Source organism: Telopea speciosissima, chromosome 6 (genome assembly GCF_018873765.1).
Source record: "Telopea speciosissima isolate NSW1024214 ecotype Mountain lineage chromosome 6, Tspe_v1, whole genome shotgun sequence".
NCBI classification, from domain to species: domain Eukaryota; kingdom Viridiplantae; phylum Streptophyta; class Magnoliopsida; order Proteales; family Proteaceae; genus Telopea; species Telopea speciosissima.
In genome coordinates this window covers 41,768,572-41,796,565 of record NC_057921.1, presented here as the reverse complement: position 1 = coordinate 41,796,565, position 27,994 = coordinate 41,768,572, and the positions used below count along the sequence as shown (strand labels likewise).

Here is a 27,994-nt window from a genome sequence, read left to right as displayed (position 1 = left end):
ATATCAGGCTGATATATATTGATACAAAGTACCATGCTTGTGTGTATCCACATTACATAGCAAGATGAAGGAAATTTGAGATGGTTTGGCCATGTGCAAAAGAGATTAATAAATGCGCAACTGAGAGAAAGTCATATGGTGCATATTGAGGGCCTTGTAAGGGCAGTGACAAAGCTAGAAATTGCCCATATTCAATTGTAGTAAAGACAAAATATTGGGGTTTCAACTGCAGATATGGCCTAATTAGGGTGGAGTGGGTGTCCTTGATTTATACAGTCAACCCCATGTAGCGAGGTTAAGGCTTACTGAATTGAGTTTCAAGTACTTGTAGAGATAAGGTCTTTTGGAGCTGAACACCCTTATTTGGAGTTATAGGTAAGGAAACAAGTTTTTAACATCTTCAATGAGAAAGTTTTGTGAATTGTTTGTACTTTTTGTTGATTTTATCACAAGCATCAATGCTAGTGTACTTGGACTGTGTGTTTCAATGCATCAAACATCCCCTGATGTTGCAGAGTTTTTACAGTCTTTTGATCAGGAAGGGAGATGCTACACTGTTAGAAGCTGTCGCTACTATGGAAGTGAAAACTAAAAAAGGGATTGTAAGCAAAAAATCATATTCCTATTCATAAAAGCATGCAAGGAGTGGGTGAGCCTTGAAACAAGTTTTTAACATCTTCAATGTGAAAAGTTTTGTGAACTGTTTGAACTTTTTGTTGATTTTATCACAAGCATCAATGCTAGTGTACTTGGACTGTGTTTCAATGCATCAAACATCCCCTGATGTTGCAGAGCTTTTACAGTCTTTTGATCAGGAAGGGAGATGCTACACTGTTAGAAGCTGTCACTACTATGGAAGTGAAAACCAAAAAAGGGATTCTAAGCAAAAAATCATATTCCTATTCATAAAAGCATGCAAGGAGTGGGTGAGCCTTGGTACAATGGTTAAGTTGCGCTATTGCAACCTGTTGGTTGCAGGTTCAAAACTTGGAAACAGCCTCTTCTGTGAAGCAGGGGGTAGGGCTGCGTACATTTGGCCCTCCCAGACCCTGCAGTAGCAGGAGCCTCGTGCGCTGGACGTTCTTTTAAAAAAAAAAAAAAATAAAAGCATGCAAGGAGCTAAAGAGTACCCAGGGTTCCACCTGTAGGAAATATATTTGATTCAGTGTATAAGTTGTTGGATCATTACATGTTTTTATTTTTGAAATCATAGAATCTTTGAAAAGAGAGAAAATGAAACCCGAACATTGTCATAGTATATCATCCACCTTATTTCAGTAATGTCCATTTATAAGTAACCTAATAATGTACTGTTCAATTCTATGCATGTATATTTAGTTGGTGATGCATCATTTGACGTGGATGTGGTTTATCACAGTAGATTTTCTGTTCTTTTATGTGCTACTTTTTAAGTGGCAGGCATCAAATAATTTTTAAATTTTGGATGTGTGTTGTGTAGATACACTAATATTTTTTTTTCTTTATCATGCATCCTATATTTTGGATCAAAGTAGAACCTCAATCTATGTTTCAAGACATCAGCATTAAAACTAGAGCTTGATATTCACCGCCCTGATAAGAGTGCAAACCGTCTTTGGTGTTTTACATGTTAATGCTAAACTAGTTCTCATTGTGATGCATTTTGGTGGTTCTCCAATGACTTCCTCTTATAATATTGTTGAAATGGTTTTGGTATCTATCCTCTCTGATGACTAAAATATTGTTTTCGATATTTCAAGGCTCCAGGATATAAATACGAAGGTCAGAGTTATCCTGTTCAACCATCTGCTACTGGGTACAGTATCTAATCTTCTTCATGCATTTGAATTTTGTTTTTTGAGAGTATGATTCAGAGGTTCTTTATCTTCCTTGTTCTCCAGATACGCAAATGTTAGCAGTTCTATGGAGGTTAGGGTTCCCAACATTGCAATAGGTTCTCTTCTTGGAACAGGTGGAAGCAGTATCTCCAATATTCGTGAGGTACGACTTTAAGCCTGTCCATTGTGTTAAAAAACGACCAAATTTCCAACTTCTGTCGGATATCCCAGATGGGCGTTAAAACCTGTTAGGATGTAGCTCTGTACTAGATTAATCTATTAAGGATTTATTCTATGAAGTTCTGATTTGTGATTTTATTAGTAAAAATGAGAACCTTTTGTTGGTGAAAAAAAGTCAACTTCCATTCTCTCTCCCAATCCCCCTCCTAAAATACAGGTTTCTGGAGCAAGAGTGAAACTGCAAGATCCTCAGTCTGGAGCATCAGAATGTGTTGTTGAGATCCATGGGTCTAATGAGCAAATGAATGCAGCTCAGAATCTTCTTCAGGCCTTCATTGCATCGGCAGTACAGAACTTCAATTCGCAGCAGCAAGCTCCTTATCAATAGTAACTCTGTCCATTTTTTTCTTTTATAGGTCTTGGATATTTTTGTACCATAGGTAACCTTTGTTTCTGCTCTTCATAAGGGTGATAGTAAACTCTTTGTGACAAATTAACCCCAATTAAAGTTGATTGTTACAGGCCTTAGCATTACTAACAGGATCACTAGTGGCTCTTCGATTTTCTCATGGTCATGTTATCTGTTTAGTGGCAGAATTAACTTGTAAAAACCCTCATAACTTTACCCAACTTGCCAATTTCCTCGTGAATAGGGGCCTGTTTTTTTTGGTATGGCATAATTGCAATACTAATTCCAATTAAATATGGGTAGTACAATCTCTCAGGAATCAGTATAACCCTTTACCAGGCAAGAAAGGAAAACTGTCCTTTTTCTTTTTGCAAGTTTATTTTGAACGACTAGAAATGAAAATTTGTTTAACATTAAAGAATTTTCCAAATTGTTCAAAAACCTCTATTCTACCTCTTCACCAGCTCAACAGACAACAGAGCTTCTTACTCAGAAATCCGAACTGCAAATGCTCTCCTGGAAGACTTCCTCACACGGTGATCAACAACAACCGAAAAAACCCATGCCTCGCACACCCTTTTAAAAAAACAAAAAGAACTAATACGGTATGAGGCCAAAACCACTGATGCCAATTACTCATTGTTTTTCATTAACTTTCCATTGCTAGAAAACTAGAATAGTAATGCTTACCAGTACTTAACCCTACATTATCTGTTTCCAATTCCAATATCAGTTTTGAGTACTTTGTCATTTGGAGATCTCTGTATGCTTTGCCTCATGTTTTTTTGGCATTGCTACCACCTCTGATTCTTTCCTTAGTACACTTCCCACTTTTTCCCTTTACTCTCTTGAATTGTCTCTCCTTGATGTCTTATATACTTCAAGTTTCGTGTTTAAACTTAAGAATAGATTCGTCATGATCTCAAGATTTTTCCCTTTTTAAGTTTGTTATAGACAGTCGAAGGCTGTTACAATATTATTGTGAAAACAGATACTTCGATCACTGGAACCATAAAAAACACTAGAAATATTTATCAGGAAGGGAAATAAGATATTGGATCCAATAATGCAGGAAAGGATCAAATCTTGCGTTATTTTTTCTTTCCTGTATCTTTATTGTAATTTTCTTGAAAAGACAATGAAAAAGTCATCTCAACAATGGATTTGTATATGTATTAAGTATACTAAAGGCAGTATTAAATCTTAATGTACATACGGACCTATTGTTAGAAGTTTTCTTTCGCAGATTTTGTGTAACATTGCCTTCCAATGATGGGTTAGGAAGCCTAAAGGCTATATATGAGATTGATTACTACCCTAGCAATAACATTGCAAATATATAGGTCCCATTTCTCTTGCAATCAGTGTAGCATAGGGTAGAAGTTCCAGTTGGGATCCAGGGCTTGACTTGTCGGCATTCATCTCTATGGCTTCAGGTACGCATTGCATTTAATTCATAATGACTATTTGTTTTTCTTATTCTATATATTGATTTTGAGATTATGGATTCAACATGTGGTATCAGAGTTTAACAAGAAATTCAACGAGGAATAGTCTATGGCTATGTTAATCAGATTCCCCATACCAAACACACCAATAGTCCCTGATTTGCATTTTCCCACAACCCGCGACCATGCTCATATTCCCACGTGCCATGCACCATGAGCCCTTAGACCATGAAGTTGATATTGACATTCTATTGGTGAAGTAACATATTGTTAGATGATAAATGTGGAAAATAAGGAGCAGGCGAGCAGTGGGAGTGGAAGAGTGAGGGGCTGGTGTTTGAATTTATTGAGATCCAAACTCTAGTTCGTAATATTTATAAAAAAATCAAGCGAAGCCCTTTCTCCATCCCAAGCCGCGGCCATGCACGCTTCAAGCAGTGAGGCCAAATCTGCGCCCCATACTCGTTCTGTAGCCCAAGTCGGATCTTCCCTAACTCGTTGGACATATCATAGCTTTAGATACCTTTTCCTTCAATACAAATTAATGGGGATTTTATCTAATTGAATTCAGGTTTGAGTGTAGTACTAATCTCACCCCAATCTTTTTATGTACTGCTTTAAGTAAGTAGTGGTTATAAGTTTGAAATTGGCTCATGAATGAATTTAAGTTTTTTTTTAGTCAAAACTTCTGAACTTAATAAAAAAAATATTTTTCTCAAGTCTGTGAATTTAAGAAGTTTTCTTTCAGGCCATTATTCCCACCTTAAAACTGTAGTCAAAGAAATCTGAATCACCCTAACCAAACCTGAGACCACAATATGTTAACTACACTTGTGCAAGCTCCAAAGCCAAGAATTAGATAGGCACCCAAACACTTCTTGCCTTCTATGGCTGTAAGCCAACAAGCTAGCCTATAGGCTTGTGGCTAGCAGCCGATGGCGATAAAACCTCCTCAGTTGGTCCTTTTGTTAGTTGTTGTTAGGGTTGGTTGTGTCTTAAATTCTACGGGTCCACATAATTGTAATTGGTTTGTATTTGTAATTGAGACGGGTTTTAGGTTAATTACATGTACAAAGGTAGAATTGTAATTGTGTGGGGATTAGGGTTTTGGGTTTTCCTATTGTCTATGTGTGGAAAACCCTAGTCACAAGTAAAGGAGAATACTTTGTGAGGTGGAGAGTGATGTAGAGAGTTTTTCAGGAAATAGTGGAAAATCTCTGGTTCTCTTGGGTGGATGTAGGCAATCTTGCTGAACCATAATAAATTCCTTGCATTGAGTATGATTGTTTGTTTGGGTTCTTCCTCGTGGTTGCACATTCGTCCCCAACAAGTGGTATCAGAGAGGAGTTCGGTTGATCATTATAGGCGATGTGTGAAGATCTAGGAAACAACGATGTGCAAGGAGAGAAGAAGAAGGTTCTTGAAGTACATGTTAGAGGTACAATTTTGAAGGAAACGTGAAAGAGGAGAGGAAAAACACAGGATTTGTGCATGTGTGTCGTTCTCAGAAAACAAACAAAACAGGGAAGCGCGTTTGCAGGGAGAATTTGAAATAGTGACCGTGACAATGTCGAAGTGAGTTTTTCTTTCTAGTTTTTTCTTTTATAGAAAGGTCAGTGTGACTGGGATTTGAAAAGAAAACAGTTGTAGGATTTATTCGTACAAGGATTTGAAGTTTAAAAAAGGTAATGATTATAGAAGAATAATTATTGAAACTACGAAAGGGAAAAAGGGGTTCTGTGAATTTTTTTTTTCCGAATTGGTACTGTATGAGTTGGCTTTGCACAGGAAATTTGATTTTGTGCAGAGAGTGGTACGGAGGTTAGCTATTCCTAAGATTTTTCATCATTCCAGATTCAGTGGAGGGGACGGATTGGCAAATTCCACTCCGTTGGATAGATCTTGTGGGGGTGAAATGACCAACCTGCCCCATGAAAGGCAGAAATTTCGCTCCCAAGATGCTAGTGCGTGTGCTCTCATTGGCTACTATACCTGCGTGGCCCTGTGTTCCCCTATAGAGAACGCTCTCCCTTTAAATTATTATGTATTTGTGTTTCTTAATCTATATATTGATTTTGGTATTACAGATCTAACACCTAATCATACAGAAGATATTGCTTGTTCTCCTAAAACGTTGTCATTCATTTAACAAAAAGAATTTCTATGATGTAAAATGAAAATCTTGAAACAACTATCCTATCATGAGTCACATCTCAATTCAACAGCTTCAGATTTCTTTTATAATGGTGACCTATTTGTGTTCATGACTATGTTGAGGTCCATTGTCATGCAATGATTGGATCAGACCACATCCTTGTTATGCTTTATTTACTCCCTCATTAGCGAAATCCTAGAGTATGATTTAGCTTTGAAGCTAAATGTAAATCACTTTGATCCTGTTAAATTTGCATGGAAGGTTACACCCGTTGGATCTGCGTCCGATAAACTTTCTTGTAGCTTATTGAATGTGGTGTCTAGTTGCGTCGATGGAGCTAAACAATTTTTTAGAATAGTAGCATTGAGATTGCAAATGTCACTTTTGTGCTTGAGGAGATTCAGGGAAACCTAAAGTGCTTCCGTTTCCTAACATTAGTATAGGACCTACAATATTCCATTTATATATTATGAATTTTGGATATGAAAACCATTGTATGATGTGTGGTTGGATGTACTATTGTGTGTGCTAAATGCGAAATAGATAAATGTTATCCAAGTAGCTGAAGAAGTATAGTTGAAGAAAGAACAAAACATGTTGATTGAAAGAGGAACTATTGAAGATGGTCTTCCATGAAGAGAGGACGGTATTTTGCATGCTTGAAGAATCAAAGAGTTGCATACTACATCAAATGGAAGATTCCTTAAAGACTTGGCATTAAGATTTGATTCTATTGGAATATCTATGTAATGAACATATTAAACAAGATGTGAAAAACCCAAAAAATGACATAAAAAATGACTTAAATAAAAAAAAACAAGAAACTAGGTAGTTTAACTTAGAAATCTAAGTCTTCTATCTATGATATTCTGTGAACAGGGACGGATGACCAAGTTTTTTTGGTGGATCCAAAATATTCTAAGTCTGAACTCAATGACAACTAGTTTAATGCTAAGGATCCGCAGCTGATCACTATAGTCTTTCCGTGTGATCTTCCATTTATGTTCGAGAGTTATCAGATTGAGTCTTCGTAAACGAATGATGTCACAATCTTTCGTGATCATATTCTGTACATATTTAAGAGTGACCATCTTAAGTCCCTGAAACCACGGTCTTTCATGACGGTTGCACAATATTCTGTACGATAGTGTTTAATTCTACATGATTAAGAAGTTAGAAATTCTTTGGCTAATTATTAATTACCACTTAGACTCTAATTACTTGAGTGAAACTCTTAAACATCTTCATTGATGTTAATGAGCTCTAACAATTAGTTTTTCTTAAAAATCATTAGTTAAATTTTGGAATACTTCTAACTGATTTATAATCTTTGTAGTTCCCCAACAACTAGTTTCTCTTAGGATTAATGAAAGATGAATTCAAATGTTCAAAGGAGAAACTTAGCTTGACTCTAATGATTAGTTCATTTTGTCTATAAATAGATGAAATCATTTGATGTCATGTATCAATTAAAAATATAATCTACAACAAGCTATAAAGTACTCAAATTGATCTATTATCTTGAGAAGAGTTATGTGCTTTATTGACAACATCATCTTGGAAAAGAGCTACTGTGAATGTGCTCAAGTGCCATATCATATTTGAGAAGAAGGGCTGAATACAAGAGCTTTAACATGTAAAGTTCAAAGTTGGAATTATCTTGTATTGATCATAGTGTGCTTAATTGGTTTACAATTACTATTCTTAAAATAAGAAGCTATTTTTGTTGTATATGAAGACTGTGAGGCTTAAGAGAAATCTTTGGTTTATGTGACTTGGGTAAAAATCCTTGGCCAAGGTGGTCTGGATCCTCAACCTTAAAAATTAGTTGGGTTTGTGTAAGGGCTTGATTCTTGCTTGGGAAAAAAATTAGTTAGTGGAGAAATCTCTGGTCCATGATCAAGGTAGTAAGCATAAGATAGGTTGGTGAGAACCACTCTAAATCCTGGTGTGCTTTCTTTCTCTCTCATTAGAAGACAAATACATAGATAAATAGGGATAATAGCAAAAACACAACAAATGGTTGAAAATATACGCCTCACACCAAATTGTTGGAGGCTTAGATAAATGAATGAAAATTAGGGAAAATGAGAATGCACCATTTTCTTTATTATCACAAGTAAAATCCAAGAATGTTGATGAAACATAGAGAGATGAACATTGGGTCATAGAAATGAATGAAGAGTTGAATCAAATTAAAAAGAACAACACATAGGATTTGGTTCTGAGGTAGCATACAAAAATGTGATGGATACAAAGTGTGTCTTAAAAAACAAGTGGAATGAAGATTGAAAGATTGTAAGAAACAAAGCCAGATTGGTCTGCAAAGGCTATCCCAGATGGAACGGATCGCCTTTGATGTGACATTTTACCTATTGCAAGATTAAAGTCTATTAGGATGTTTTTGGCATTGGTCGTGTTCAAGAGGTTTAAAGTGTACCAAATGGATGTTAAGTCAATAATTCTAAATGAAAATCTTGAAAAAGATGTCTAAATTGAGCACACAGATGATGTTTAGCTTGGAGATAATCTACATATGGTATGTAATTGAAGAAAGCACTATAGCTTGGGCATGGTACTTTAGGTTGGATACATATTTGCATTAGTTAGGATGAGAAAAGATAATATGGACAATAACCTTTATATGATGACAAAGGCTACTAGTCAGCTGGTGGTTGTGGTCTATGTGGACGACATCATCTTTGGGGGGACATTGTGATGAACGGTGTTAACCATTTGTGGAGAATATGAAAAGAAAGCTTGAAATGTCCATGTTGGGGGAGTTATCTTACTTTTTGGGTTTGCAAGTGAGTCAAAGGAAAAACATCTTCATTTCTCGAACGAAGTATGTCAAGGAGATGTTGAGAAAATTTATGGAGGATAGCAAACCAGTAGGTACCCGCATGGTTGTTGGTTTCAAGTTCGAGTTTAAATGATGAATCAATTTTAGTGGATCAAACAATGTACAAGAGTATGATTGGGAGCTTAATGTATTTGATAGCATTAAGACTTGCCATAATGCAGCCAGTCTACTTGGTTGCAAGGTTTCAATCGAATCCTAAGGAGACATATTTGTTGGCAATCAAGAGGTTTTTTAGGTATATTAGAGGTACAATGTAGTATGATTTGTAGTACACAAAAATTGGAAAATATGCTCTCACAATATTCTCAAATGCAAACTGAGTCGACAGTGTAAATGACAGGAAGAGTACTAGTGGTGTTGCATTTTTTATAAGAAAGAGTTTAGTGGTTTGGCACAACAAAAGCAGAAGGAACTTGTATCCTATTTTCCTAGATTCAGCTTCTTCATGGCACAAAAGGCAATGGAACTCCTTTTCGACAGATCATGTCATCAGTAGGAAGCCGTTTATGAAGCCATACACTCTTTTGGTTCTTTTGTTGGGCATCAGACAAACTTTGAAGCAGAATTATTAGGACTGACATGTGGTCTAAAGTTTGTAAAAGATTTGGGAATTCAAAACTTATGGGTGGAGTGTGATTCGATGACAGTAGTGATATCAGTATATTCCAACTCTATACTTTGGTGTGTGCGTCAAAACTGGCTTTTTCTTCAACCTTTTTTGGTATACATTGAGTGAAAAATTTCTCATTGCTACAGAGAGTCAAATCCAATTGCGGACTATTTATCAAAATCTGCTACAAAGAGTGGTACTTCTTTTGTCTCTCAGCCTTTTCCTCCTTCTATCATTGATGAGTTGGAGGTTGATGCTGTAGGAAGACCTTGTTTTTGGATATATTTTTAGTGTTTTTTTTGGGCAAGTCGCTTTCCTACTGATGGATTTGCCGTATGTGGGACTTTTTATCTTGCTTTTGTTGCTACCTTTGGTTCCCTGTCTACTCTATCAGGGTATAAATTCTCTTTTCTTATTACAAAGGATCTTTAGCGAAAAAAATGTATCACCTTCTACAGTTGGGGCAGAGTACATAACAATTGCAACTAGTTGTACTCAGGCATTATGGATGATAAGACATATTTTAGATTTTAGGATTCAAAACGATGAGCCAGTAGCTATTATGTGTGATAACATGAGTACCATCAACATTTTCAAAATTCATGTGAAACATTAAAGAACCAAGCACATTGACATTTGATACCATTTCTCAAAGGAGAAGGTTACCACGAATGAAGTGAAGTTAGAGTTTGTATCTACAATTGACCAAGTGACCGACATTTTCACCAAGACAATCCCAAAGGACAACCTTGAAAGACTCTGTGACAAACTTGGGGGTGGTTTCTTACAAGCCACCTTAGGTGGTGTTGGTGTGAGGGAGTGGGTGTATGCATAGAACATCACATTTCCATAGGATAGGAAGATGTGATGGACACTTCTATGGGTGAGTCTATGTAGGGGGAGCTCTTATGTAGGGGATAGGTATCACTCTTTGTATTAGGGGTAGAAGAGATGATATGGTGGTGTAATGTTGCCAACAATTCCAAAGGGGAGATTGTTGGGCATTTGGTCCTGTTGTGTGTTGTCATTGTTGGCAACGGTGTAGTGGTTGAGGTATTCAATGTATATCTCAGGTGCTTGGGCTTATTTGGCAGTGTTCTGAATAGTTCAAGGGCATTCTGATAATTTTCCATCAGCATGTTCTAATATGGCCTGGTATGTTACAACATGTTTATGGTAGTGACTAGATAGCTTAAGGGAATTTTTGTAATTTTACACAGGCTTTGGTATAGTTGGTGATGTGTCTAAGATGTTTATGCATAACAAATGATGTATATAGTGTATTATAGGTGTGGCAGAGCGTATTGAGTGCATGCGAGATAATGTGCATAATATATATATATATATATATATATATATATATATATATATATATATATATATATAACATGATGCATGGCCAATGTTTGATGCAAGGATGCATAGTTGTGTAGATGATGGATGGTGTTGTGCATGCAAAACATGATAGTGTGATGCAAGAAAATACATTAAGTGTAATGTGGATGTGGGACCCACAAGATGTTGACATGGCAGCAATGAATAAGGTGGTAGTACGGTCTGATGTGGCAAGCCACATGGCCACATAAGGCCCCGTATGGTCAAATCCAATCGACTAGGTAGCATGGTACAAGGGGCCAAATGGCCTATTGGTAGGATAGCACTAGGGCCATATACCACTGGCAGGAAAGGGGTACGGGGCCTCGCGTGTAGGCGGCTCATTACAAGCCATACCATGGTAGCAAGGCAAATTGTCTCCCTAACGGTCAATTAATTGAACAACTACTGAGGTTATTTATACTAAGAAAAATTTCCAAGGTCAAAAAATGACCCTCTCGGGAAGCATATGGGACTGAGACATTGTTCAAGTGTTTTTAATTGGTTCCAAAGTTTAATCGTCAGATTAGTGCATTCATCATCAGATGTCGATTCTAAGAAGCGGACAAAGGTGTGCAAGAATTATTTTGGCCTGAGGCATCCTATTGGTCCGAAACTAGAAGTTCATCCAAGTGGGGCACCTCAAAAGGTCGAATAGTCAGTAGGTTCGGAAAAAGATTCCTTCGTGTGAGTTTTAGTTGGTTACGCTGGGATGCCTTTGCATGCGAGGTCACACATTTTTCATGTCCTGCGATACACTGTACTGTGGAGTATGGCAGTGTACGACGTTCCATTGAAGTGTTTCCATTTAATAGGCCAAAACCATCAATTTTTACGCTGACAGATTTGAGAAGATTCAATAAATATTGTTCCATGTGTGAATTAATGCAAGATCTAACAGTTATTACGTCAGCTGAAGAATCTGTGACACATAGCTACATCATGCCGCCCCTCATGAAGTCCCTATTATCACGAAAAAAGTACGACTTAGATGTCTCGTATTTCTCAAAAAAGTGATTCGATTGATGGGATTTGGTATGATACTTATGAAATCGATGATCTTGATGAGATTGATATTCAAATATTTCTTCTTAGAACGTATTGATTTGACCCCATAAGCGGGACCACCACCCAATAGCATGTTGCTGCCAGAATTAGTAATCCAAGATTCCAGACTTTTATTAAATGAGAGAGAGATCCACCAGGGTAAAAAGACTATAGATGCAAGATATGGGAGGGGCGTGAATGCTTTCTTTTTTGGCATTTTTAATCTGTGAAATTGAAATCACCAAAATGTTCCCATACTTTAAATAGCCATATCTTGGCCATTTTAAGTCCATTTTGGTGATTCAAGTTGCAAAAATTTCATAAAAAATGAGAGGAATTCATTGAAAGTGAGTGTGGAAATATGATGGTTCTTGAAAGTGTATTTTTGGTGATTTTTTATGCTCTAGACATTGTGGGACTCCAGATCACGGCGAATCACATTATGTGCATTTTTTGGATTCTTTAGAGCATGGTGGAGTGCTACAAGAGGCTAGACCACTTTGATGATTTCTAAACCCAATCCCTTTGTGTTTGTAAATAGTATGAGTTAATTGTGATGAGATGTATTAGTTACATGTAGTTTGGGTTGGGATTGCAATTTTGGTATTTATTTTATTCATTATAAGGGTTGTTGAGTTTGTGCTCAAGAAGTAGTTAAATTACCTAGTTACATAGTTGGTACTATTGTAAGGGAGTTGTTGTCCTAGACCATGTTATGGCACTTTTAGATACAAAAGTAGGGGCTCTTGGATTGTTGGAGCAGTTGAATTGTAAGTGGAGTGTATCGGGTAAAATACGAAGCTCAGAGTTGGACATTACCCCATGGATGTAGGCACACTGCCAAACCACATAATATTTTGAGTGTTGGTTGCTATTTGTGCATTGGAGTGTATTCTATTTTGCAGGATGGGCATGCAAAGCTTGATAGGCTTGACCTCTCTTGGTTGAAGGCAAGGGTGCATGCGAGGTGTAGACGATAAAATTGGAGTGCTCCAATCGGTGGTGTGCACATGTATTTGATATGGTGACAGTTCAGTGTATGTAGTGGGTTTGAGTTGACAGCCTCTGGGAGAAAATTTATAGAACAGTGATTCAAACCCTCTTAGTGTGTACCTGAGAATATCATATTTCTTCAACTGATCCATATTAGTTAAATATGGTATTTTGATCACATCTGAATCCACTAGCTTGACGGTTTTTCCAGGAAGTATTTCTACTACAACAAAGGGACCACTCTAGTTTGGTGTGAACTTCCCTTGTGGATCATATATGAGACCCTTTGCTCTGTAGGACTAGATCACCATCTTGTAGTTGGCGAGGTATGATCCTTTTGTTGAAGGCAAGGGCCACTCTTTGCTGATATTTCTATATACTATCCATTATGCACGTGCACGTCTCATCTATGAGGTTGAGTTCTTCATATCTGGATTGAAGCCATTCGGTTTTTAGTAGTTGACAATCCATGAGAACTCTCAAGGAAAGAATTTCAGCTTTGCTAGAAGTATTGTTTCAATACCATACACCAACAAGTATAGTGTTGCCAGAGTCGAGGTGTAGATCAAGGTATGGTATGCACAAATTGAATAAGGCAACTTATTGGCCAATGTGAATTTGTGTTAGCCATCTTTTGTAGAATTCTCTTTATATTTTTATTGGTTGCTTCAACTCCCCCATTAGTCTGTGGTCTGTATGATGAGGATATATCTCTGGATATTAAACTTATCACATAATACCCTTGTCTCTTAAAATGCGAATCTTGATTTGATAGTAGCTCTTGTGGTAAGCCATGACGATAGATGATGTTCTCACTGATGGGTCTTTGCTTTCTTAAATAAAATCTACAATATTTCTTACCATTGTCGTCTATCTTCTGTTAAGGCATTAATGGGTGCTCAGTTATGCTGGTTAATGTCTTAATTTGTTGATCCTAAAAGATAGTACCTTTGAACCGGCGTGGCCTAGCTTTGACTATGGATTTCATCCTCTCAAATATGGTGCACTGCCTAGTGCACCCACGTGGTGCATCTGACGGTGCACCACACTTAAAAGTGATGGATCTTTATTCTTTTAAATGTGGTGCACCGTCTGATGCGCTAGATCCATCACTCTTCAGTGTGGTGCACCGTCAGATGTACCACGTGGGTGCATTGGATAGTACATTGCACTTAAGTGAATAAATTTCCCTTCAACCATGGAAGCAAGGGTTGCTAACGTGTCGACCAATCGATTATTATCCCATGAGATCTCGTATACAGAGATTCTACATTATTAAAAATATCCAGATCCATATACAGAAAGAGATAGTCTAAGTAAAAACACAATCCTTATCTTCTTAAATTTCCATTTGATGCTGGTCTCCCTTTTTAACCCCCAAATTTATACACATCATGCATGGCTGTACTTTCTGATTTCCATCCACTTATGTGTCTACAGAAAAATAAGTAAACTAACAAGACAGAGAGGAGAAGAAAGTCTCAGAAACGAGAGAGAGAGATAGATTTGGAGAGGGGGGTGGGGGACCGCAGCACAAACCGAAGGTTTAAACAGGAATAATTGAAAGGTAGAGACAAAATCCACAAATGGGTCTCATCCGTTTCACAGAGAGAGAGAGAGAGTGAAAGGATGAGACAAAGAGAGGGAGACGGACCCATTCTCAATTTGTATGTGGTTCCACAAGAAATCCCTTCATTAGACAGGTAGCCAATGGGAAGAGAGGGATTAGATGGACATTAGAAGTTCAGCCAATGAACGACGAGATAAGGCCTAAAAGTGGGCCCCCAAAGCGCAATCCTTCTCAGTAGAAATCAGAAAACTCCCAAAAAGCGCATGGAAGGGAGAGAGAAAGAGAGAAAGAGACTAGTTTGAGAGCAAAAGCACCTCTCCTTGTTCATTCTTCATTCATTCTTCTTAAAACAATAATTGCAGGCTTTGCAATATTGCACCCTCTAAATAAGAGCTGGGTTTGGTTTGGTTTGGTTTCCAATCAACCTTTCCTTTCTCTGCTCCAAAATTCCTCAACCAATGAGCTCCGATCGGAAAGTAGCCAGTGCTATAGGCGGCAAGACCGCCCGAGCCTGCGACAGTTGCGTGCGTAAACGCGCCCGTTGGTACTGCGCAGCCGACGATGCCTTCCTCTGCCAAGGCTGCGATGCTTCAGTCCATTCTGCCAACTCTTTAGCTCGTCGCCATGAAAGGGTTCGACTAAAAACTGCATCACTAAGGCCTCCCAATGAAGATGACAATTCTTCTTCATTCCAAAATTCTCTCCCTTCATGGCATCAGGGTTTCACCCGCAAGGCTCGAACTCCTCGAAATGCCAAATCAACTATGAAACCACCCAAAACCGAAGAATCCATTCCTTTAAACCCTCTTCCTCTAGTTCCTGAGATGGGTAGTGATGAAGCTTCACCGGACGAGAACGAAGAGCAGCTTCTCTATCGTGTCCCCGTCTTTGACCCTTTTGTTGCTGAGCTCTGCACCTCTACAGCATCCAGTGAAGCAGCAGCACCAGCTACCACTACTTCCTGCACAGTTTCTGCCGTAGAAAACGAATCTAAGGCTTCGTTTCCTGTTGCTATGGATAACTTACCTGAGTTTCTACCGTCAGATATGGATCTTGCCGAATTCGCAGCTGACGTGGAGAGTTTATTAGGTCGAGGACTTGACGAGAACTCGTTTTGCATGGAAGGGTTGGGACTATTGAGTGCTAAAGAGGAAGAAAGAAACATGGATACTACCATGGTGAAGGTTGAGGAAGAAGAAGAAGACGGAGATGACGTGGACACTGTTATTGGGTGCCACGTGGATCCAGACATTGAGATGGGGAGAGAGACACTGGACTTGAACTTCGATTATGATTCGCAAACAACCGGTGAGGAGGAAGAAGAGGAGAAATTTGGTGGTGGTGCAGCAGCAGATGGTTGTAGTGGAGGTTCGGCCATGATGATGAAGATCAACGGTGGATATAATTTAAAGCTGGATTACGAGGCGGTCATCGCTGTGTGGGTAGGCCAGGGCCAGGGTTCACCCTGGACTACCGGAGACCGGCCCCAACTCAACCTGGACGATTACTGGCCCGACTGCCCGGTAAGATCCGATAAGGCTAATAAAACTCTTCTTAATGTCTTCAAACAAATCAAATGGTTAAGTGAAGTGAAAATTTTCATTAATTTTTTCAGAATTCGAGTTCGATGGATGTTCATCTTCATCATCATCATCATCATCATCATAATCATATTCCATATGGGGGGGATATGGTAAGAGGAGGAGGAGGAGGAGGAGGAGGACACGTGGCAATGGGTGATGGAGGAAGACAAGCTAGGGTTTCGAGATATAGAGAGAAGCGCAGGACGAGATTGTTCTCGAAGAAGATAAGGTACGAGGTGAGGAAACTTAACGCAGAGAAGAGACCAAGAATGAAAGGAAGATTCGTTAAGAGGACTTCTTTTGCTGGAACTGGTTTTACCTTCTAAACCCAAATAGTCATGGACTGAATAACCTTATTGGAACTTACCTTATTTTTCTCTGCTCCAGGGGAACAATATTGGAACTCCAATTGTTAATTTCAGTTTTTACTTAAGTTACCTATACTTACACTAATGACAAGCTAATAAATTTATAATCTTTTTAGCTTAAAATCAATCGCTCTCTATCAATCTCGCTCTCTCTCTCTCTCTCTCTCTCTCTCTCTCTAGATTTTGAAGTCTGAAGATCCTTATCCTAAATTTCTGTACATATTGGGTATCATAGTCAATTAAGAAAATGACAGTAGAAGCAATCCACATACCACCATATCAATTCTCATGGGAAGATAAATAACAATTGGACTTTTCATTTTAACATACTAATCTCTCTCTCTCTCTCTCTCAGAGAATCTTCCAATCCAAATATGGCATTAATGTAGGTAGGCAATCCACATGCTCACATCAATTCGCATGCCAAACCATTTTCAAGAAAACTATTCGGGGAGCAGCCCACTTTTGTTGACGTTCTTTCTGGTATTATTAATTATTATTATCTGTTAAGGATTCAAGGCAATTAGATCCAAGAAACTAGAGATCGATCTTCAGCCCAAAAGGTTTCTTTAGTTCTTTCTAGATGTCAGCAGTAGTGAAAAAGGATTCTCTCTCTCTCTCTCTCTCTCTCTCTCTCTCTCACTCATGGGAAATAGTATATAGTTAGTACTTGTGCCATCAATACAAAAAAGACGTTTTTGTCTTTTTGTCTCGCACCATGGGTTTCTTTAATACTTTATGTACAGAAACCTTCTGAGAAGGATACGAACCACATCTAAAGCTTAACTCAACTCCCGTCTCGCAGAAGCAAAGAATTGAAGAAGTACCTTTTTTTAATACCCCAAAAAAATTTGAAGAAAAACCTCCGCTAGCCCCTATTTTCGTGTGTGCCTGAATCTTTATCTGTTTAATTACACTGTTTGTACTTGACATCCAGTACATCTAACAGAAGAAAATGGATCCCACCTCATGTAAGGGGTAGGATAATTATTTCTGTCTTTTCTATTAGATGTATTTGACATCAAGTACGGACAGTGTAATTGAGAGGATAAAAATTCTATACACCCTACATACAACGGGGGTGTGCAAAAGACCGCTTTATTCCTGCTCGAGCACCTTACTCGAATAGAAATAAAACGATCGTTGCACACTTTATTGTGTGTAGGACACAAATAAAAGAAGGGGCAGATGGAAATAGAGGAAGTAGCTTTTGTTTTTTAAAAAATCTGTGTAACGGTGTAGAAACGGAGGGGGAAAAAAACATCAAAACAATAAACGAAAACAAAAGGAGCAAATTGTACAAGTACCAACTTGGGTGCGGTCCCACTGTTTTGGCCAATTCCGTGTCTGGTCACAGTCTCATGACAAGGAACTAAACATGGATGGAACGAGAATGATGTAGAAGCATGATTTTTTTTTTTTTTTTTTTATTTAAAATTTTTTGTCAACAATGAAAATTTTTATTAGCTAAAAAATCGTGAATGGATGCTCGAGTCGATATTCTTCAACTTTCTGTGGTCCGGTCCGAACACAGAGAGAAAATCCACTACATTCCCTAAGAGTCTATTTTCAGGCCCAAGGGGGAGGGGTGATTGGGAATTAGCGGATAAAGACGTGAATATAACAGATATTTTGAAACAAATTTGGTGAATATATGGCTTCTTGAAAGGAATCTTTGTGGGCTTATGTGGGTCCACCACAGATATTTGAGGAAGGAAACAATCTGGACATGGACAGTGAATTGAAGACCACCCAAAACTGTTTCTGGGTGTGGAGGAAGATCATCAAATATCGTGATCCTGTAGCGCCATTTATCCATCATTTCATCGGAGATAGGCCTATCTACTAAGTTGTGGTTCGATCCTTGGTATCTTGATGGCATTTTGATTCTTAGATATGGGAATCACATTTGCTGCGATTTAGGTTCAAATAGATTCACTTGTGCTGGATCAGTTGATCTAGGACGGAAATGGATGGAGCCCTAGTCCAGCTTCCCCAATGGACCTTTGCCAGGTGTGGGATTGGTTGAGTACCCTAAAATAAATAGGTCAATGTTTAGTTCGATAGTGAGAGTGTCACTCCGGCCACCAACGAGAAAGAGGGGCGATTAAACAATATTGAGGGGTGACCCGCTTCGAAGGGAAAGATCAAACATTGAGAAGACCCTGTAACTCGAGTATAGGCATGAAAAGAGGCCTTTCAAATTGGAAAACGCAGTTGGATGGGCTTTTACTGCCTATGAGTGATGGAGATGGACTAGGAAAGCACAGGCAGAGCAGGAAGGAAGAGAAGCGGCAGATCGAATTCCTCCCTTTCGATTTTGAGCTTTCAAGTAGCCTTTCGCATTGCTGTTGAGTCATCGGACTTATCCACGTCCGCTAGCTAAAAAAAATCCCACTTTTGCATTGGGAGATTGAGGGGGAGTTGTCAGTTCCCATTTGTAAGAAGGGTAGCAAGTCTGATATCTTCTTTATCAGGTTGGCTTGGGATAACATCAGGTGCCAACACCCAAGGTGATGTGGGCGGATTCTATTTGGTTTCAAAACTTTATTCCTCGTCAGTCGGTTACGGAATGGAGATATTTGGTTGATGCTCTCCCCATATTAGACCAGCTTCATAGGTGTGCCCTACAGGTTCCTCCATTTTGTTACTTTTGCTGGGTGGGGTTTGAGAGTAGAGATCATCTTTTCTTCAGGTGTCCTTTTACCTCCCTTATTTGGGGAGATATCTTGGACCTTTTTTCTCCTCTAGGAGACCAGGGAGCTAGGAGAGTTATTTTGAAATCCCAATGGGTGGGGAAATCCTATTAAGGGTGGATGTATTGGTGGGATTGCCAAGGTTGCCTTCTGCTGCTCTATTGCCAACATATGAATGGAAAGTAATTTTAGGGTATTTTGGAATAAGACTTGGACCAAACCTGCTCTCATTAAGGACATACACTCTTATGTTGAGGACCATTGCCATGCCGCCATCCTAAGAGGCCTAAGTTGCCTAGAAAGCGAGAGCGTCCTAGATGAGGACATGGACCCTTAACTGATTGCTCAGGCTGGCATGATTAAGTTTTTCAAGGTCAATAAAGACCATATGGAGATCCTTCTTACTCTCTCTAAATTTTTCCATTAGTCTCCTTATTTAGTAGATAGCTTTTGTAGTGGATCTTCTAGACATAAAATCAAATTGATTATCTGAAATAGTGGTTTCTTTTCTTATGCGTGTTTCAATAACCCTCTCCCATAATTTCATAGTATGACTCATTAGTTTTATGCCCTATAGTTGCAACTTTGGATATCACCTTTATTTTAGTAAATCAGGGCTACAAAGCTTCTCCTCCGTTCATCTAGAATTCTCTCGGTGCACACAATATTATTAAAGTACAGCTTGGTTAACCAAGATAAGCCACATATCCCTAAGCTCTTCCATACTTATATCGAGATCCCATATGGGCCTAAACACTTGGCTATTTTCATCTTATTTAGTGCTTCTATAACTTCAAAAGCCCTAATTTTACGTATATTCCTCCAACATGTGTCATGATATGAGGAACCTTCTTCCACTCCATTATATCCAGGATTGGTTTCATTAAGTAGGCTATAGAAATAACCATTTCATCACTCCTCGATGTCCTCATTCCTTACTAGGGCTCTACCATCATCACTTTTAATGCATCTGACATGATCGAGATCTTTACTCATCTGTTCACTCATAAGCTTATATGTCAAGAAGCATAAAGACGTTTAAAGGGAGAACGAACATGGACGTTGGAAGTTGGGTATCGAGGAGAGCATATATTTAATTAGGAGATCCTTACCTGCTGCTGATAGAAAAATTAATTTCCATCCACCTAGAAAGCTTGGATTGAACAGTGTCAATGATACTTTGAAAAGAAGTTCTCTTCGAATGACTAAAAATAGTAAGAAGCCCTATATATTTCTCATGATCCTGAACCTCATGAGATCCCGTATTCCCTAAGGCTAGGATTCTAATATGAAGAGTATGGGGACTAAAAACGACACTTGATTTACTATAGTTAATAGTTTGACCGAAGATAGAGTGGTATTGATCAAGGATAGTCATAACTTAATTGCACTCTAACTACCCAAGCTTATTTGGAAAAAAAAGCATGCAGCCATCGACAAAAAATAGATGTGAGACCCTAGCTAGGACCCTGTCCTACTGGCAAGGGGATACTAGTGATGATGGTAAGAGGCCACCCCCACCGAGACTGTTAATGTGCAAAGGCGTATCACGAGGTCTATGGACCCGGCTAATAAATCCACACTCTTATATATGCTTACCATGAATTTTCTCTTTTGGAACATCCATGGTATGGGGAATAAGACTACTGTTATGGCGTTTGAAGTCTATTGTAAGATGTCCAATATATATAGACTTGGTGGCTATATTAGAACCAAAAATTGTCTTCAACAAGGCACCTTCAATTATGAGGAGGATTAATTGGTATGCATCAATGTTCGTTCAATGGTGATGATGGAGGGAATAGGATTTGGGTTTTCTAGAATTGAAGGACCATTTAGAGGTGGAGGTGTTGGAGGTTCACACTCAATTCGTTACATTGTCTTGTAAGGTGAAAGCTAGGCTAGATAGGGTCTTCTGTAATCATCTTTGGTCTTCTATATATGTTCCAAATTTCCAGGGTTCTCCATCTGAATAAAACTTGTTTGGATCACTCACCTGTTTAGTTGAAATTTGCTGCATATATCCACTTCTAGAATATCCATCATCTTCTTTTAAGTTCCAATAAATGTGGATCTCCCACCCGTAGTTTAAAGCTTTTGTGACTGACACCTGGTCTACTACTTTTGTGGGTACTCCGCTTTATGTTTTATTCTTAAAGTTGAAATATTTATGGGTTCGTCTCAAGACTTGGAATAAGGAGATATTTGGAAACATTGATCAAAATTTTAAAAATATCGAGGATAATGTCAACCGTGCAGAAGCAGCGTATGATCGACTTGGCCGGATTCCATTGAGAGTTCTTTTAACCAACTTCGTCTAGCTCATGACCATCTACAACAAATCCTATATCAGGAGGGAATTTTATGGAAAGAAAAGTCTAGGATCAAATGGCTTCAAGAAAGGGAGAGAAACACAAATTCTTCTATACTGTTGTTAATGTTAAGCGGAAAAGATGTGGTATATATAGCTAGAGAAGCTGGTAAATAGTCAGGGTGAGTGAGTTGTTGGGAGCTAATTAATGGTGTTAATGTAGAAGCGGTGAAGTATTTTGGTGATGATTCTCTACTGAGCCAAACATTCCTGATCCATCCGGATTTACTAAGGTAATTCTCACATTTTGTTACTGTAGATGATAATTCCCATCTTCTCTCGAGTAGGCTTAAAGTCTATGTTTTTTGAAGAGGGTGGTTTGGCAAAAAATATGTAGGCCAATGTGGGAGGGTGGTTTGGGTATTAGAACTCCAGAGAAATTCAATCTCTCCATGAGACGCAAAGGCCTATGCCCGGTGAGTTATATCTGAGTTCTCTCTTTGGAGCTCATTTTTTAAGGCCAAGATCTTTAAGGATGGTCACATTATTTTTGCCCAACCAAATAGAGTTGGTTCTAAAACTTAGAGGAATTCGATTGGCCTTAAAGACATCGATCATCTTATCAAAGTCTAAATGGATGATTGGGCATGGTAATGTTCTGTTGTGGCTGGATGATAGGAGTGGAGAAGTTCCTTCCTCTAATACATTACATGGATGGTGAGATAAATGTTGGGGTTGATATTCGAATTAAGGACGTGCTCCATGAAGATGGCTTATGGGACTAGGCAGTGATAAATATGATTGATAATGACTCTCTCTATACGTGAAAGAATTATCAATAGTAGTGTGAGAATCTCAGATAGGGAAGACATGTTAGTTTGGACTTCGGCCTCTAATGGAATTTTTTTTCTATCAAATAAGCCTGGAATATAATTCGAAATCTTTACCCTTTAGCTCCCTATGCCAAATGGCTATGGAATATGTTGATGCCTTCCAAAATCACTTTTTGTTTTTATTTGGCAGGTTTTAAATGGTAAAATTGCAACAAGTGAAGTAGTGATGAAGGTAGGTGTTTAGATGGCTTCCAAATGTGTCTGTTGTAGGAATCCTTGGCGGTAAACAGCCTCCCACATTCTTGCAATGGGAGTCACTACTTCAAGAGTTTGGGAGATTTGGTAGGCATTTTGATGTGGCAGTTCTCCCCACACAGGATGTGGGTAATAGAAAACTAGTTTTGCCACTTGCAGGCAGCTTCACACGGATTATGTGAATATATTATAGGGATTGTTCCTTCTTTGATTGTGTAGGAGCTTAGGAATGACAGAAATAATCATCGACATGGTAATAGAGGGCAGGCCTTGGTGCATTGGTAAGGTTGCTTCATTGTTACCAAGTGGTAACGGTTCAAGTACTATGGAAACAGCATCTCTGCAAAAGCAGACCTTCCCCAGAACCCACAGTGGTGTGCGAACGATCACGATGATTATTGAAAATATTAAACACTGGATTCGAGAAATCCTCTAGCCTCTAATTTCAAAAAGAAACCATCAATGAAGGATGAGTTGATTTTGGAAATCGTTCAAATTCCCTACTATCAAGTAGAGTGATCCCAATATTTGTGCGCCCCAACACCCCCCCCTTCCCCTCCTTAATGTTGATGAGGCTAGTAAAGGAAAACCAAGTATTAGTGGAGGTGAAGGAATTATCCGCGATCAAAATGGTAATTTTATTATGGTTTTTGCCAATTACAAAGGAGTTTGCACCAACTCAAATGCAGAGATGAGGGCTCTTCTAGATGGTATTTATATGCATGCCGATTTGGATTATACAGGTTGTCATGTCAGCTTTGACTCCCAGACTATTGTTTGCTTTGTCTCTTAGAGGGTTTGCACACTATGGAGTTGTTGGTATTGGTTCCAGGAGGTTGTCTCTTTAGTTGAATCTCTTGGGGTTAATCTTTTTTTTTTTTTTGTGTGTTTCGAGAAAGCAATTGTGCAACAGATTTCTTGGCTAACTTTGCTTGTGACTCTTTGGTTTGCACTTCTTTCCATGCAGGATAGGATCTTCCAAAAGACTTATGGTGTGTGCTATGGGAGGATAAAACTGGATTACCAGTAGGTGATAAGAATAGAAATGAAGGCCATCATTCAATGTATAGTATGTGGACCTTTAACCATGCCAAATCAAGCTTTCAAGATCCACAACCTTGCTGATTGTGGACTAAAGTGATGTTAATTATAATTATGAAAAGATATATTAACAATGGTGAAAAATTGTGGTTCACCTTTGCTGAAATGGCCAAAATAAGATCTGAAGCCAGTTGTCATTTTCATGAAGGATACAACCTCAGAAACTACAAAAAATTTGGGGGGAGGGGAGGCAATCTTTGTATAATAAGTTTGCTCAACCTCTTAGTCAACAAAGTCTTGTCCCAACTGCTTCACAAACGAAAAGTTAACAACTGTCAAGATCTTCCTTTGAGGACCTTTGAGATGGCTCTAATGGTGGAAGGTGTTGTCCTACAACATCCTCCAATGAGTTTGGCTCCTGAATCGCGCCATCTTGTTGCAAACAATTTGAACTTGTCATCGTCAAAACACTTGGAAGGCTGTAAAATCGAAACCACAGTAAGAGACTGATTGAAAGGACAAAGTAAAATAATATTAGAATGAGAATCCTCTATCAGCCAATTGATCTGAATGAGTTCACTGGATGGATAATTGATTGGCAATTGGTGGAGCATAGTTCAGAATTGGAATAATATCGATAACACACCCCAGTCTACTTTGCCATATCCATCCGATAGGTGACCCAAATTGACAGCAAAGTCAAAATGTAGGTGTAACACAGTCAGTAGGACACCATTCAACTTGCCACAGGTAATGAGGGAACTGAGGACTAGTAAATCACTATATCTAGAGTGGTCTCAAAAAGATAACAGAATTATCAACACTTGATGTAGACATGCAAACAGGAGATAGAACATAAACAAGAATTTACTCTGCACTCACCAGCCATCTCTTAGCTCTGCCATCCCACACCTCCCCACTATTGGGATAAACAACTATTGGTTTTTCAGTAAACTGGAAAAGAGAGAGCAATGCAATGTTAAAATCTGGAAATGACAGTTTAACTAAGAGACGCATGAAAAGAGAAGAATTAATCCATACTAAAGCTTACTGTATGTTTACCTTTTTAAACTTGCAAATTAGGCCTTCCATGAACTGGGGAGGTGCACAATTTATCCCAACTGCATTCACTTTGTCACTGCTATTTATCATATCAAGGCACTCCTTAAAGCTTTCCCCAGAGGGAGCATGCTCACCATCCACAGAGCTGAAGCAGATCCAAGATGGAATTTGGACTTTTTCTTCATCAAGTAGCTCAACACAGGCCTGTGCAATAGCTCTTCAGAAACCATGTTATAAGCTGTGCAATAGCTTTTCATAAACTAGTATAAAAAGTACTTTTTTTTCATTTCTTTTAAAAGAAAGTTCTTAGGATTAGATCGCTACAGAAATCAGTCCAGAGAGGTCAAACTATTTTTACTACTTTATTCTCACAGCTCAAGAGCAGGATAACATTGAAGCCTGTGGACATAAATGTAAATCATTTAATAATTCCAGTATCCAAAATTCAGCTTTGATCGACATAGTGACTGGAAATACAACAAATGACACATTACTGAAAACCTGCAGGGTGAAAATTTTCTTGTTCATTTGACAAAAATACTAAGAATAAAAAAGCATACGAAAGTGACACCTACTCAGAGAGTTGTAAAGTTTGTGTGTCAAGTAAGATGGGTTTTCCTGTTCACGCCAAGGGGTTGTGCAAGCACTAAGAAAATCGGCATACCAAAGTGAAGGCAATGTGCATTCTAGTCAAAATGTGTCAAAACAAGGCTACAATTACTTGTGTAATGTTGAAGGAAAATCCCTGCCTTTGGGCCAGTAAATAAGTTATCAAACCACGGCAATTGGAAAATACTGCTTCTGGTAAGCTAAGGTACTTGTGAGATGTTGGAGGAGAAGAAGTGAAACCGATAAATGACTTATTTAGAGTTATTCCTGAACATTTGACCAAATGTGCATTCGAGTAAAAATGTGTCAAAACAAAGCTACAGTTACTTGGAGTAGAAGGTTCATGTCCCCTTGGTTCTTGCATATATGACTCGACAACATCAACATTTAGAAAACTGGCTCATGATTTTGTTCAGTCCACAATCCACATCTGCAACTAAGAGAAAACTTACTTACTTCACCTAATTACATTCATGATCCATAGGTTTCTTGGGGAGTAGGAGAAGTACAGGTGGGACTCAATTACGGTTCATAGTAACTATATTGTGTTGGTTACACCAATAGTGTGCTGCAATTCCACTCTAGCCAAATATTTAACTTCACTGGTGTCCTCTTTGGAAAGGTCTTCCCCTTGTCCTATTAAAATTTGGTTTAGCCATTGGTCTTCATAGCATCTGATCAATCAATCAAATTGACCCTGTTGTCACACCTAATCTAAGTTCCTAAAAGTGCATCCCTTTCTAAACTAGGAGTTTAATGTAGATCACATATTTTTTATAAGGCAGATAGAGGATGAGGTTCTATGATTCCATTTCGTATGATTTTATTGAGGACTATGTTAATTAGACTAAAGCAATGAGAACATGCACGGTTAGAACTGTTGAAAGATGTTTCATAATCAAAAGGTTTTAAAATAACCAGGCTAACGGGATGCTGTTACTTGTTTTGTTTATTTAGGAGAACAGAGAGGTCAAAGACAGAGTAGCAGATTGACTAAGAGGACAAAGTGAAAGTGTGCTTCTTTGTAGTCCATGTTTTGCAAATTAGACCACGCTAGCATATTACAAGAATCTTCATATGCTTTTCTAGAGCCTTTATGTACTATGTTAATTAGACTAAAGCAATTACATGCACAGTTAGAACTGTTGAAAGATGTTTCATAATCAAAAGGTTTCAAAATAACCAGGCAAACGGGAATACCTCAAATTGAGGGTTGTTGTTATCTTGTTTTGTTTATTTAAGAGAACAGAGACATCAAAGACAGAGTAGCACATTGATTAAGAGGACAAAGTGAAAGTGTGCTTCTTTATAGTCCATGTTTTGCAAATTAGACCACACTAGCATATTACAAGAAACTTCATATGCTTTTCTAGAGCCTTCACACAGCCTTGGCAAGTGAAGCACAAGATTTGTGTCAAAGTCCTAAGTGCACCATATGCCAATAGGTATATGACAACAGATCTGAACTTATCAAGAGAACTATTGAATCAGAAGATTGATTGACTACATAAAATAATTCAATTAGCAAAATAATTTTTTTGTTGGATCTACAAATTCATCACCACAATTCATGTTAAAACTTCACTCGAAGTTTCGTCTCTGGCAATAAGAGCAGGCAGATGAGAAGAGAATCAATATAAAGTGACACTATTACATCAAGCAGGGTTAAGCTTTCAGAAGTCAGCTAACATGGACAGAACTTGATACCAGAGTAAAAGCTACACAGAGAACACAAACATAAATGGGGAGAAGTGCAGACCTGAGCTTCAAGTTTATTGGGTATGGTCTCAAACGCAAGCAAGTCTGGACCCGCCTCCACAAGAACTTGCAATCGACGCCTATGGAAATCTTTCAACTTGTCCAAGCTGATCTCAGGTCCATAATTCCCACTATATGTACATGCCACAGATACATCTAACTCAGGTAGCAATTCCAAACAAAGCCAAGTATATAAAAGAATATTAAAGTTACAGGGTCTATAAAAGAATATCAGTGTATCAAACAACAGAAATGTAGAAAAGTTTTAATAAATAATGAGAAATCACAAAGCACCTGTACTCTGAACCATCAGCAAGATAAGCCCCGTAGCTTCCGAGAGACGCAGCAACCAAAGCCCGGTTATAACTGCGATCAGGGATATTTTGTGCAACAGCCCAAAATTCATCACGGGCTTCCAGAGTCAATATGACACTCTTTCGAAGCAGCATTTCTGCTTCTTCAATCGATAGTCCCCTGGACAAAAATCCTGGAATTGTTGCCTGGAACCCCAGAAGCGTTTGAACCCAGAATTAATTGAAGCATTAAACTGAAAAAAAAAACAGAGAGAAAACAATACAAAAATTGCAGGAGTGCCCAAATTAACCTGATAGGAGGAAGTCAACAATATATCTGCACCGGCCTCAAGGTATTCAAAGTGAACCTGAATCATTTGCACATTAGTTAATATATTTTTCTTAATCTTCAGAGACACTGTCACATTGGAGAGATCTGAAACAAATGAGGGAGCAATTAACAAACCCGTTGGACAAGTTCGGGGTTCTTGATAAGGCAAAGAGCGCTCCAGAGAGGGTCGTTAATGGCTGCACCGTGCTTCTCAAGCTGGGTAGCAAAACCTCCGTCGATCACAGCGCACCCACCTGCCCTCTTTATCAGATCTTCCAGCAATGTCTCTCTAGCAGAGTCTGTCACCTTCCCTAGCCCCATCTCTCTCTCTCTCTCTCTCTCTCTCTGGAATGGCTCTCCCCGAGGCCTCGAGTCTTGCTTGACCTGT

General features: G+C 38.5%; 3 protein-coding genes across 5 annotated transcripts in view; 2 read left to right on the top strand and 1 right to left on the bottom strand.

Moving 5' to 3' along the window:
* LOC122664017 (RNA-binding KH domain-containing protein RCF3-like) overlaps nucleotides 1-2,531 on the top strand; it is a 32,018-nt gene extending 29,487 nt beyond the window's left edge. The window contains exons 6-8 of the mRNA XM_043859694.1: nucleotides 1,740-1,795; nucleotides 1,881-1,980; nucleotides 2,215-2,531. Coding sequence (XP_043715629.1) covers nucleotides 1,740-1,795; nucleotides 1,881-1,980; nucleotides 2,215-2,385 — 327 coding nt within the window. The 3' untranslated portion in view covers nucleotides 2,386-2,531. The remainder of the gene's footprint in view (nucleotides 1-1,739; nucleotides 1,796-1,880; nucleotides 1,981-2,214) is intronic.
* On the bottom strand, nucleotides 26-27,947 carry LOC122664019 (homocysteine S-methyltransferase 1). 3 transcript variants are annotated; one of them, XM_043859697.1, is made up of 9 exons: nucleotides 27,742-27,947; nucleotides 27,587-27,643; nucleotides 27,277-27,482; nucleotides 26,984-27,113; nucleotides 24,616-24,819; nucleotides 24,436-24,507; nucleotides 23,873-24,032; nucleotides 17,205-17,208; nucleotides 26-36 (listed from the first exon to the last, which is right to left on the bottom strand). In XM_043859697.1, exons 1-7 carry the CDS (start codon nucleotides 27,925-27,927, stop codon nucleotides 23,889-23,891), a joined length of 999 nt encoding a protein of 332 aa, XP_043715632.1. In that variant the 5' UTR covers nucleotides 27,928-27,947; the 3' UTR covers nucleotides 26-36; nucleotides 17,205-17,208; nucleotides 23,873-23,888. The 3 variants fall into 3 exon arrangements, with proteins under 3 accessions (XP_043715632.1, XP_043715634.1, XP_043715635.1); XM_043859699.1 differs by lacking the exons at nucleotides 26-36; nucleotides 17,205-17,208 and adding exons at nucleotides 7,886-7,895; nucleotides 14,221-14,226 and having other exon boundaries at nucleotides 23,887-24,032; XM_043859700.1 differs by lacking the exons at nucleotides 26-36; nucleotides 17,205-17,208 and adding an exon at nucleotides 21,859-21,870 and having other exon boundaries at nucleotides 23,887-24,032.
* On the top strand, nucleotides 14,866-16,432 carry LOC122664018 (zinc finger protein CONSTANS-LIKE 16-like). The gene is made up of 2 exons (XM_043859696.1): nucleotides 14,866-15,982; nucleotides 16,075-16,432. The coding sequence occupies exons 1-2, from the start codon at nucleotides 14,925-14,927 to the stop codon at nucleotides 16,373-16,375; spliced, it is 1,359 nt and encodes a 452-aa protein (XP_043715631.1). The 5' UTR covers nucleotides 14,866-14,924; the 3' UTR covers nucleotides 16,376-16,432.
* Nucleotides 27,948-27,994: the final 47 nt, after the last annotated feature.